The sequence below is a fragment of the Wickerhamomyces anomalus genome (assembly GCF_001661255.1).
Source record: "Wickerhamomyces anomalus NRRL Y-366-8 unplaced genomic scaffold WICANscaffold_3, whole genome shotgun sequence".
Taxonomy (NCBI): domain Eukaryota; kingdom Fungi; phylum Ascomycota; class Saccharomycetes; order Phaffomycetales; family Wickerhamomycetaceae; genus Hansenula; species Hansenula anomala.
Window position 1 is genome coordinate 1,193,305 of NW_017567112.1, and position 12,525 is coordinate 1,205,829.

At 35.7% G+C, this 12,525-nt stretch overlaps 5 protein-coding genes and 1 non-coding gene across 6 annotated transcripts; 3 read left to right on the forward strand and 3 right to left on the reverse strand.

Annotated features, from left to right (window-relative positions):
• Positions 1–429: 429 nt before the first annotated feature.
• Positions 430–1,092, forward strand: WICANDRAFT_62640 (uncharacterized protein; the record flags this gene model as incomplete). Its single annotated transcript, XM_019183410.1, has 2 exons — positions 430–1,026; positions 1,081–1,092. The coding sequence occupies 2 exons, from the start codon at positions 430–432 to the stop codon at positions 1,090–1,092; spliced, it is 609 nt and encodes a 202-aa protein (XP_019039278.1).
• A 6-nt stretch (positions 1,093–1,098) lies between these two features.
• Positions 1,099–3,573, reverse strand: WICANDRAFT_68618 (uncharacterized protein). Its single transcript, XM_019184128.1, has one exon. It carries the CDS (start codon positions 3,228–3,230, stop codon positions 1,173–1,175), a length of 2,058 nt encoding a protein of 685 aa, XP_019039279.1. The 5' UTR covers positions 3,231–3,573; the 3' UTR covers positions 1,099–1,172.
• A 1,096-nt stretch (positions 3,574–4,669) lies between these two features.
• Positions 4,670–5,758, forward strand: PSA1 (mannose-1-phosphate guanylyltransferase; the record flags this gene model as incomplete). Its single annotated transcript, XM_019181812.1, has 1 exon — positions 4,670–5,758. The coding sequence occupies one exon, from the start codon at positions 4,670–4,672 to the stop codon at positions 5,756–5,758; it is 1,089 nt and encodes a 362-aa protein (XP_019039280.1).
• A 169-nt stretch (positions 5,759–5,927) lies between these two features.
• WICANDRAFT_62643 (uncharacterized protein) lies at positions 5,928–9,394 on the reverse strand (the record flags this gene model as incomplete). The annotated part of the gene is made up of 2 exons (XM_019183411.1): positions 5,928–9,254; positions 9,317–9,394. 2 exons carry the CDS (start codon positions 9,392–9,394, stop codon positions 5,928–5,930), a joined length of 3,405 nt encoding a protein of 1,134 aa, XP_019039281.1.
• Positions 9,395–9,634: 240 nt separating this feature from the next.
• On the forward strand, positions 9,635–12,207 carry MBP1 (transcription factor MBP1; the record flags this gene model as incomplete). The annotated part of the gene is made up of 2 exons (XM_019182720.1): positions 9,635–10,472; positions 10,758–12,207. Exons 1-2 carry the CDS (start codon positions 9,964–9,966, stop codon positions 12,205–12,207), a joined length of 1,959 nt encoding a protein of 652 aa, XP_019039282.1. The 5' UTR covers positions 9,635–9,963.
• Positions 12,208–12,442: 235 nt separating this feature from the next.
• On the reverse strand, positions 12,443–12,516 carry WICANDRAFT_t69. The gene has a single exon. It is a non-coding gene; the product is annotated as a tRNA-Val (tRNA).
• Between the last annotated feature and the right edge of the window lie 9 nt (positions 12,517–12,525).

Consider the following 12,525-nt stretch of genomic DNA (forward strand, 5'->3'; position numbering starts at 1 on the left):
TTACATTTCCTGATTGTACCTTAACGAACTCGTAGAATCTTGAACACATTTTTATAATTAACGTCCCGTATCTTATTGATGAAACAAAAAAGAAACTTTAAACCATTTAATTTTTTAGTTTCTCAACGTTTATATCACCATTGGGAACCAAATCGGGAAATAACATTATTGTATCAAAATTCTCATTGATGCAATTAATTATTTCCAAATCGGGACATCAATGGTAAGTTATGGCTACAAAAAATTAAAACTTTTACATAAACAATGTGAATTCAAGTATGACAACTATAATCACATAATGTTTTACTTAAACAGTATCCTCATGTTGAAGATATGTATTTAAACACTTGGTTATACTCAAGTTTTAAATCAAAATTCTAATTCTCTATCATCAATCAATCAAGACAAAACAAATCCACTCGTTTTACAATGCAATTCTCAACAACCATCTTATATTCAATCATTTTAACCTTAGCTGGTAATGCCTTAGCTGCTCCAATCAACGGTACTGCTACTGAAGAAGCCCCAGCTCCAGAAGAATCAGGTGTTGTTGGTACTTCAAATGGTGTTGAATTCCCATTTTCCAATGATGCCATCTTGGAAGCTGTTTCATTAGGTTCAGATATTGCACCAATTGTTTTAGATGATGCTGTTTATTTCATCAATACCACCATTGCTGATCAAGAATTATCAAAATTATCCAAGAGAGATGCTGAAGCATGGCAATGGAGGGTCTGGAGAAATGGCCAACCAATGTACAAGAGAGAAGCTGAACCAGAAGCTGAAGCTAACCCATGGCAATGGAGAGTTTGGAGAAACGGCCAACCAATGTATAAAAGAGAAGCTGAACCAGAAGCTGAAGCCAACCCATGGCAATGGAGGGTCTGGAGAAATGGCCAACCAATGTATAAAAGAGAAGCTGAACCAGAAGCTGAAGCTAACCCATGGCAATGGAGAGTTTGGAGAAACGGTCAACCAATGTATAAAAGAGAAGCTGAACCGGAAGCTCATCCATGGCAATGGAGAGTCTGGAGAAATGGTCAACCAATGTATTAGATGCAATTGATGACCAAACTTCAGCCTTATTTATAATCCCCCAAAAAGACAATGATTTTTTATAACTCTTTTATTTAATAACAATACTTAATATGGAAAAATACCATGTAGTTTTTTCATAATTTACTTGATTCAAATAATGGACCTTGTTGATAAAGCTTGTTAATTTCATTTTTGAAATAATTTTTAGCAATAAACCTTTTAACTTTTAAAGTTGGAGTCATTGTACCATTAGAAACATTTAATGGTTCAATACCAATATGAATGTTTTTCAATTTTTCAAAACCTTGTAAATCATCAACTTTTGAATTTATATGCTGTAATAGTAGTCTCTTAAATGATGAATCATTAAATAATTGTTGAATTTGCAAATCATCTTGCAAATTAATATCAATTCCATTCTTATTGATGAAAATTTTCAAATTATCCAAATCAATACCAATAACACCAACCAAAAAGGATTGATAAGAATCACCATAACACCAAATTTGATTAATCAAATCACTATTATTTGAAATATATTTATTTTCAATTTTTTCTGGAGCGATATATTCACCTTGACTCAACTTGAAGAAATTTTTCCGTCTATCAATTATAGAAATTTTCCCACTAAAATCAACTTTCACCACATCACCAGTTTTATACCAACCATCCTTATCAAATGCCAATTGTGTATTCTCCAAATCATTAAAATAACCTTTAAAAATCTGAGGACCACGTACTAATAATTCACCAGATCTATTTTCCCCAAAGACATACCCCATCTCTTCAACATCCTGTATTCTAAACTCAGTAGTTGGCGAAACGGACCCAACAGAACCTGGATTAATCTCCAATCCAGAATTGAACAAAATCCCACCACAAGTCTCTGTCGAGCCATAAGCCTCCACAAACACATCCACGTTGAAAACGGCCTTGATGAACCTTAGAGTATCACCATGTATGGGAGCAGCACCAGACACGAAATAACCAACATTATCAAACCCAACTATAGATCTCAACTTCTTGTGGACCAAGAGATCAAACATCCCAAAACTCTTACCCCCCTTGATCTTTCGTTCAATAACCCATGCAACTAATTTATTAACCATACCGGCCCCACCATAGATCTTATTTTTGAAAACGGATTCAAGCTTGTTGTAAACCCTGGGGACACTAGCCATATGTGTCGGTTTCACATGTAAGATATCAGCAAAGAACGTTTTCGAATCATCACCATATGGGAAAAACACCTGTCCGCCCTTGATACTAACCAGGAAAAGATTAATGCGTTGTAGGATGTGTGGTAGTGGTAGGAAGACGAAATGTTTTGGGTTGGGCTCGATGGCCATCTTGGTGTAGATTGACAGGATTGATGCAATGATGTTGGAATGGGTGAGGATGACACCTTTAGGGGTGCCTGATGTGCCTGAGGTGTATGTGATTGCGAAGGTTGTTGATGGTGTTGGTGGGATTAGAGGATGTGGGTTTTGAGAGCCTAGTTGGATTAGGTCTTGTAGTGTATAGATTTGGATGGGTGTGGTGTTGTGGATTGTTGAGATTGGATCCATTGATATTATGAATTTGAGGTTGAATTTTGACGGGTCAGATTGGATTAATTTCAGGATTGGTTCAATTTTGGAGAACGTTGTGAATAGAATTGGCGTCTTGGTGGATTGTAGGATATATTGGATTGATTCTGAGCCTAAAGTGTCATATAAAGCAGTTGATGTGATTGAAAAAGCATGGCATGTGTAATCGATTAAGGACCATTCATATCTATTTGGAGCATAAATCGACAAGATGAAATCATTTATATGAGCAGGGCTGTATTGTTTCATCAATGATAATATCCCTGATCCTAATTGATCTCTAAGTATTTGAGTTTCTCTATAAGTTATAAATTCATAACCGCCATTGGGAGATGTACGTTTACCCAAGAATTGATTATCAGCAAATTTGGCAACATTTTGTTCAAAAAGATGGAAAAGAGTCTTTGTTTTAGGATTTGGAGTGGTTAATAGTTGATGAATTGCAGTTTTATTTCTAAAGATTGGAGAATGGCCTGGTTCCTCAGTGTTTGGGATTGTAATGGATTGATCAATTTGATCTATTGGATAAGGGAATTTGCTAAAGACTTGATCAATGGAGTCATTGTGGTTGTAGAAATTTGGATACGATTCAGGGAAGGACATTCTAACTAGCAGCTTGTTGACTTATACCTTGACCCTTAGTTATTGAAACTTTGTTGAATGAAGTTTATCATCAATTTCAAATTCACAGCATTTTGATTCAGGTTGGAATTTTTTCGGCAAATTCTCAATGAAGAATAGCCCAGTGTGCTTTGTATGTAGTTCATTTATATATAGCTGATGAGATGGATATTGGATACGTTCAAGGTCTTTGTTAAGCATTCGGTATTCCATTTTAGATCGATTGTTTGATTTTATGTTTATTTTCTTGGTTCAAATTTAGTCTTTTCTTGACTAGTCGGGGACTGAGATTGGCAAATGTTATGGTTCAACTTATGGGTATTAATTTTTAAATCGAATGGCTTATATAGGGAATACTTATGGCTTCATAGAGTACTTTATTATGGGTTTGTATGGCTGATGTGTTCTAGTAGTGCTATATTCTCATATGGGTTATGAGGTCTATGTTGACCCTGTGTTTATTCAATCATGACTTGTATTAGATCACAATGGCTGGAAGCATCCAAACGCGTTTGAAGCAAGAGATTGTGGATATACGTGTCTGGATTTGACACATGGTGTGACGAGGGACAGTTAATAGTAAATACGAGTAATAAATAGTAAATAGTCAATAGTAAATAGTAAATAGTCAATAGTGTAATTATAGCTTTATGCTTTGTTTATAGTTTAAGGTGTAGCCATTTATAGACGTGTCAGGGCTCCCAAAGCACCAGGGATCAGGCACCAAACAGGCAACTCTCCTGCCCAATACGAACAGAACCAATTCAGAATGGCTTGCACGTTCCAGATCAGCAGAGATCAATAGAATTGATATTATTATTATATCACTACTACTACTACTACTACTATTATTATCACCACTGTTATTATTTTCTATCTGAAATGGCTGCGTTTTTCTTTTTTTGAAATCTCAGTTTTTTGGGCATCGACATGCGTCAAATCCAAGTCGCGTTGCAACGAATCCAATCGCTTTAAACCTCCAATTAACACACCTTCTAGTAGAGATATCTCCATATAAATTACTTATCTAGAATCCTCACTCTCCAGAGAACACTCTCCTTTTTCAAACCATCCAATTCCCACCACTAAAACCCCCAAAACCTCCCTTCCAACCCCTTCCCAAAGCCCCTGTCCAAGCGTGTCTCGACGACATGCCCAACGCAAGCGGCACCTGATTGGCCCATGCCCAAAAAAAAACACGTAAACACTCTCGAGATTCACCATTTTATATAAACATTCCCAATTTCCTATTCTTTTATACTCTTTCCTTTACTTTCTCTTTGACGTTGTTCTTCACTTCAAAACTTGTCATCAACTTTTTATAATTCTCAAGAGAATAATTAAAGAGTACAACAGTATTTAACTGAAAAAAAAAACCCAATTCTTTTTTTTCTCATATTCATCATCAACATCATCCAAAAATGAAAGGTCTTATCTTAGTCGGTGGTTATGGTACTCGTCTTAGACCATTAACCTTAACTGTCCCAAAACCTTTGGTTGAATTCGCAAACAGACCAATGATCTTGCATCAAATTGAAGCTTTAGCAAATGCTGGTGTTACTGATATCGTTTTAGCTGTTAATTATAGACCTGAAGTTATGGTTGAAACTTTGAAAAAATATGAACAAGAATATGGTGTTTCAATCACTTTCTCTGTGGAAACTGAACCTTTAGGTACTGCTGGTCCTTTGAAATTGGCTGAAGATGTTTTGAAAAAGGATAAATCTCCATTCTTTGTCTTGAACTCTGATGTTATTTGTGAATATCCTTTTGAAGAATTGGCAAAATTCCACAATGCTCATGGTGGTCAAGGTACTATTGTCGCTACCAAAGTTGACGAACCTTCCAAATACGGTGTCATTGTTCATGATATCTCCACTCCAAATTTAATTGACCGTTTTGTTGAAAAACCTGTTGAATTTGTTGGTAATAGAATTAATGCCGGTTTATACATCTTGAACCCTGAAGTTATCGATTTGATCGAATTGAAACCAACCTCAATTGAAAAGGAAACTTTCCCACAATTGGTTGAACAAAAATCCTTGTATTCTTTTGATTTAGAAGGTTTCTGGATGGATGTTGGTCAACCAAAAGATTTCTTGGCTGGTACTGGATTATATTTAACTTCTTTAGCTAGAAGATCCCCAGAAAAATTAACAACCGGTAAAGATTACATTGATGGTAATGTCTTGATTGATCCTTCTGCCAAGATTGGTGAAGGTGCTAAAATTGGTCCAAATGTTGTTATTGGTCCAAATGTTACCATTGGTAATGGTGTTAGAATTAAAGAATCCGTTGTCTTGTCTAATTCAACCATTAAAGAACATGCTTTAGTTAAAAATACCCTTGTTGGTTGGAACTCTGAAGTTGGTAGATGGGCTAGATTAGAAGGTGTCACCGTTTTAGGTGATGATGTTAAAGTTAAAGATGAAATTTATGTTAATGGTGGTAAAGTTTTACCTCATAAAACTATTTCTGCTAATGTTGAAAAAGAATCAATTATTATGTAAGAAGTGTTTCATAACTTTATAAGACAAATGTTTTTTTTATATGGGTGTGGTTTATAGAGATTTGTAAATTGATTTACCATTCAATTCTTGAAAGTTTTTCCCCTTTCGGAAGAATAATGTCGTGTCTATTTTAATATATTTTATCAAAAAATCAAGCACACGTAGCATTTCATTTCTTTTTAATATTTAATTTAATACCATGTCTTCTTTCATAACCTTCCAACATCATTGCATGTAATCTTTCACTAAATCCAACTCTTGGATCATCTTGGAAAAACACTTTGGCCCGTTTAAATAAATCTTGCTTTGTACGTGTTTCAAAATGAACAATCCGTCTATATTTCTCCAATGGATCATTTTGCTTTTGGGCAACTTCATCTTCATCTTGTTTTGATTTCAACATATCTTCATAGTCACCAATATCCATATCTTCATAATCTAAACCTTCACCATTCATTTGAATATAATTACTAGGTGGTGATAACGGTTTATCAATCTTGTATTCAATCCTTGGTGCATTCTTATTAATTGGTGATTTGGAAACCGGAACAACAACAACTCGTCTTGGTGATGCTGATGATGAACTTGTTGATGGTGTTGCTCCACTTCTTCGAGCACCATTAGGATATGCACTTGGAACATATGAATCCTTCAGCTCAGTGGGACGTTCTCTATACTTGTTTTGAAATTTTTCATTCCCCGTTGATGATGAACCACCACTTGTTGTGGATGATGATCGAACATAACCTTCTGATGATTGTGGAGCACGACGTGCTATGGGTTGAATTGGTGGTTGTTGAGCAGTTTTGGGTGAAACACCAACTCTTGGTGGTGGTGGTGGTGGTGGTTGTATTGGTGAATTTTTTTTACCAAGTGATGATGGTCCATTTGGTGGATTAACAATATATGGGTTTGGTGATGAACCTCCACTCCTTTGTAATTGTGCAGCTGGAAATGTTGGTGAATTGATTTGAGCGTGACGAATAGTTGGTGATGGTCTTTGAGCTGGTGGAACAACTGGTGGTGGAGGTCCTTGTTGTTGTTGTTGAACATGTGGTTGTCCAGGTGGTGGGACTGGTCTACCAAATTGACGATTATTGGCTCCATATGGAACATTCCCAGGATAATGTCTTTGTACATGAGGTTGAGATGGAACAGGTTGAGGATTATATCTTGGCATAACAGGTTGTTTGGGGAATTGTTGCTGTTGAACTCCATTATTAAAATTATTATAGTTTCTTTGTTGTTGAAATGGTGCATATTGATGAGGATTTGGACCAACTGGTGCTTGATTCCATGTTGGTTGTGGTGGTGGTGGTTGAGGATGAGAAGGTGATATAGTTCTATGAACTCTTGAAAAGGCATTTGCACCACCGTTAGCTTGATGATTTATAAAATTATTATGATTGGCATTATTATTCTTATTTGCAGATAATTTTGCATAGGGATTGGCACCAGAAAGTTTAATAACTTGATCTTTTGATGGTAATTCTCCATTACGTTCTTGATCTATCCAATTTCTCTCCAATTCTTCAGTTTTTCTATTATAATTATTTGCAAAATTTTTGATTTTTTTCAAAGTTTGAGTTAGATTTGATCTGATTTTAATTTCTGTGGAAATTGCTCTAAATTTTTGTAAATCCTGAAAATATCCATCAAACTCTTTTTGAATTCTATAACTTTTTTGATTTTTTTTAAAATTATTATCAAAATTTGCAACTAAAGCCTTCAATGCCAAAATAACAGTTTCTGTTTGTTCTTTTCTTTTCAATTCGTCTAATCTTTCATCAATATCTGGTTGTGGTTCTTTACCTTCTTGTGAGTCGACGAATAAACTATTTGTTTCATCCTCAATATCTACATCTTCCTTGAAGTCATCATCACCATCATCATCATCATCATCTTCTTCTTCCGATATGAAAACACCACCAGTCTTCCTCTTTTTAGAATTACCGGATCCTCCTTCAACGTCACTGGAATTTGCTAAACTAAACCGACGCCTTTTAGGTTTTGAACCTTTTACCGGAACGAAATCTTCGTCATCATCATCCAAGATTTCTTCAACATCTTCACCTACTCTACCTTGTGCATCTTCCATATCATTGAAATCAGCAGCTTCCAACTCTTCTTCATCCGATGAGTTTGCATTTTCAAAAAATTTGGAATCATAATAAATTGCCTCTTTTTTAGCATCATTTTGAGCTTTTCTGAAATCATTTTCAGGAATCATTACAAATTCATCGTCTTCTTCTTGTTTAGGCTTTACTCCATTTGATTCAAGCACTTCATCTTCATCTTGATCTTCAACTGATTTGAATCTTTCATCATTCAAGAATTGTGAAAGCCCATCAACCTCCTTTGCCTCCTTCTCTTTATCCTTTTTAACAAGATTAAATTGAGCAAACAAAAATCTAGCATCTTTTGCTGAACACCATTTACCATTCAAATACTTGGAGCTATGTGTAGTTACAGTTTCACATGGAACATTTTCAAGTTTGTCCCTCTGGTATAGTTCATTATGGATTAAGAAATCTGGATCATCTGCACCTAAATTTAAATCATTTGATTTTAAAAGAACACAAATTGAAATCAACATGGTAGCATTCACAGCCCCATCAGACAATCTTCTCAATAAAGTGAGATTTCTTTTAAAAGCATCATCACCTTTTGTCGTCTCGATACTGAATCTTTTTTCAACAGTCAAATCAGTAAATCTGAATACTCTATTTCTTCTTTCCTTAGAGGGACGCTTTGGTGCCAAACCCCCTTTAAAAGTTTCAGGAAATCCATAAAATGAATCATCACAACTTGTAGCCTTCCAATACTGCATAATATTTGCTTGAACAATATCTATAGGATAAGGATCTTGTTGACTCGGATCATTCAAAGGGAAAGCCAATATTGGTTTCAAAATTTGATAAAACCCATGCTTTCTTGTAAATTTAGCTGCTGCTTCTCTGTCAGTCCAATGACCACCCAATAATGTAGATTCACCTCTTTTGAAAATATCTTTATAATATGTGTAAAAGGACCTTTGTAATTGAAGATTTGCATTTCCTTTGTATTTCTTATAAGCAATAAAGACTTGGTCCATGTTGACTCTCTCAATATATTTACTTGTATCCCTGAGAATCCTTATGGCAATATCAACAGTTGGACAAACAAAATATTCGAAATATTGGTACCCCATGTAATTCACTAATGCCACTCTATCAAACGCTAGAAGAGGTGCAAGCGCATTATAAATTCCATGCTTTTTAGCAAAAGCCCTAGCATTTTCAAGTGTTGTCCATATACCATAGAATCTTTCTGGTGTAGATTTTTGTTGTCTTTTATGATGGGGGAGAATGTTTTCAATCTCTTGATCCAGAGCTTCGTGTTTCTTCTCGCTAATTAAGGAATAGAAATGTGATAAATTGACCCAGCCACCAACTTTTCTTCTCACAAATTCAAAGGCATTTTTGCCATCCTTATGACAGTACACGTAGTACTCTTCCTGATTGATAATTGTTAGAAAAGCTGAAAAGAAGTAAAAGGGCGGCTCCCATCATAACTCACATTTTCGAAAATATCTGATTCCAGTGGCCTGTAAGTCTCAAAGGGCGGTTCTTGGGTGTAGCGTGTCTGCTTAGACATCTCTGCTCAGTTTCTCATCAGCTGATTGGACGACAAACAGGTTCAATATGGTGTATTCTTCACCTGCTCAGCTACGTCGTGTATGTTTGTTTACCTTCGATTTGTTTCACGAATGGTTCCATTTGGGGGTAACACCCCTGGATTTCGAGCATCAAACTACAGTAGTGTAGTAAAAAACATACACAAGCTGATGGAAATATAAGTGCACAACAACTGAGCACAGTGGAACGAGTGTTATTTGCAACTGACAAAGAGTCAATCCATTCTCCAATTGCTGAGCTGTGCGGTTCTTTTGTTGTCGTTGTTGTTGTTTCCCCCAAGCGGCTGAAGATTGTTTTCATTAAAGAGCCAATCGTTTCATAATCGGAAATTCTATATACTCTTGAGAAGACGTTATTTCTTGTTCATACTGAGAGTGACGCTACTGAACTGACTATTGAGGCAAGTGCTATTTGAATATCACTTCTCATATTGTCTAAACGTTAACGACTTAGTGTCAATTCCACAACTAGGATCCATAGATAAAGCACAGAGAGAAACAGAGAGAAGATAAATCACACAACTAAAATATGGATAAAGTATACTCAGCAACCTATTCAGGTGTCGCTGTGTATGAGCTGGTCAATGTCACAGGATCAGTCATGAGAAGGAGGTCTGATGGATGGGTGAATGCTACACATATTTTGAAAACTGCAAATTTCCCCAAGGCTAAACGTACAAGAATCTTGGAAAGAGATGTACAGACTGGTGAACATGAGAAGGTGCAAGGTGGTTATGGTAAATATCAAGGTACTTGGGTCCCTTTATCAAGAGCAAGAGATATAGCTGCCCAATTTGGAGTTGAAGAAGTGCTGGCACCTTTATTCAATCTAGAAAGTTCAAATGGAGCAAATTCACCACCACCAGCTCCTAAACATCATCATGCTTCCAAAAATAATTCAATGACTGCTGGTGGTGTTGAAAAACCAAGTTCAAATAAAAAAGTTGCAGCGAGAAAGATTGCAAGTATGCCTGTTGGGATAAATAAAGATCTTACACCAGCATCTGCTCTAACGAAGAAAAGAGGTCGACCTAGAAGGTTGAATGCACCTGTTGCAAATCCAAATAAAGGTGTGTTTATTGGGAAAAGACTGAGTCATAATGATAGATTGGAAAATACAGGTGGTAATGATAGTCTAGCTTCATCTCCACCAGATGCCACAACAATAGATACAAGAGATTCTGGATTAGAAAGTGAGGATGAATTAAACGTTGAAGACGGTATATCGAGTGAAATTGATGAAACAACAAACTTCCATTTCTTGGGAACTTCATCTTCACCGAGTGATTTTATGTCAGATACAGATTTAGTTAATGCTCTAAGGTCTCCAAATCAAAAAGTTAACCAATCTGCCAGAGAAAGTCTGGAAAAGGCAATTTATTCACACGCGGGAAATATAAGGAATATAAATGCAACTGATAAATGGTATGATAGCAATTCAGAATACACTGCAAGATTACTTGAATATTTTGCAGCGCCAGATGATGATGATACACACGAATCTAAAGTTCCAGATTTCTTACTACACCCTCCAGAAGGCCTGAATGTTGATCAATCTGTTGATGATGAAGGTCATACTGCATTTCATTGGGCCTGCTCTATGGGAAATCTACAAGCAGCTGAAGCTTTAATCAATTTAGGAGCAAATTATAGAGCAGTTAATAATTCTGGGGAGACACCTTTGATGAGGGCTGTGATGTTTACCAATTCTTATACAAGAAAATCATTTTCAAGATTAGTTGGATTATTAAGTGAGACTATTATGGATGTTGATTCAACACACAAGACTGTCTTACACCATATTGCTGCTGCTGCAACATCTAAAGTACGGGTTCCTTCTGCATTATACTATATGGATATACTACTGGCTAAATTAGCCGAATCTCAAAGACAAGAAAGATTACAAGGATACCTTAATCTACAAGATAATAGTGGTGATACTGCCTTACACCTATGTGCAAAGAATGGAAATAGAAAATGTATCAAACTGTTGTTGGATTATAAAGCAAAGACTAATTTAAAGAATAACCAAGGCTTAATTGCATCTGATATCTTGCTAAGCAATGAAAATATTACTCCAAAAGTTCAACAAAGATATGAAACACATTTGAGAAATCAACGCGTTGCCTCACAAGTTCATTCCGCTTTCAATAGAGTTGCCCAACCCCATATATCTGAGGCAGCCATAGAAGCAAGTCATAAAGTTACTGAATTTATGGCTGAATCATTGAATGAGTTGTCAAATGCATTTGATTATGAATTACAACGCAAAGAAGCTGATGTATCGGAAGTTCAAGAACTGTTGAATAATATGAATGAAGAAATAAGATTGATAAGTTTGAAGACTAGCGAATTTCTGAATGAGAAATTAGATGAAAAACAATTGGAGAATAGAGTTAAAATAGTACAGGATCAAGTTAAACGATATGAATCATTAGTGATCACAAAAGAAGTTAAATTAGGGAAATTGATAGAACGTTCACAGGCAAAGTCTCTGGCTAAATTAGTTAAAAAACAAGAGGATGCACCTAAAACATCTGAGGCAACTAATGATGATCAATTTCAAGATGCTGTGGAGCTAACGACTCTTCAACTGAATAGAAAAAAGGAAATTGAAGAGATTATTCATTTATATTCAGGTATTGATGGTTCAAATGAAAAAATGCTGAAATATAAAAGGTTAATATCGGCTTGCTCAGATGTGGAGATTGATCAAGTCTCTAATAAAGTTGATGAATTATTACAGGAGATTGAAAAAGGGTTATATCAATAAATTGATTTCTTCATTTATTTACTTGAATCTTCAGCTCCGTACACTTTATGACTTGTATTATTAGTTGGGGGTATTTATAGTTAACAGTTAATGTATTATATGATGATTTGGATACCATTAAAGAAAGTACATTCATTAGTAGTTGGAAAGCACCAAATATTGAAGAGAAATGGAATTATAGTAACAAAAATACAGGTGTTGCCCCTACCGAAGCGCGGCTAAAATGCCAAAAAAATGATTTCGCCCAGGATCGAACTGGGGACGTTCTGCGTGTTAAGCAGATGCCATAACCAACTAGACCACGAAACCACTTGTTGA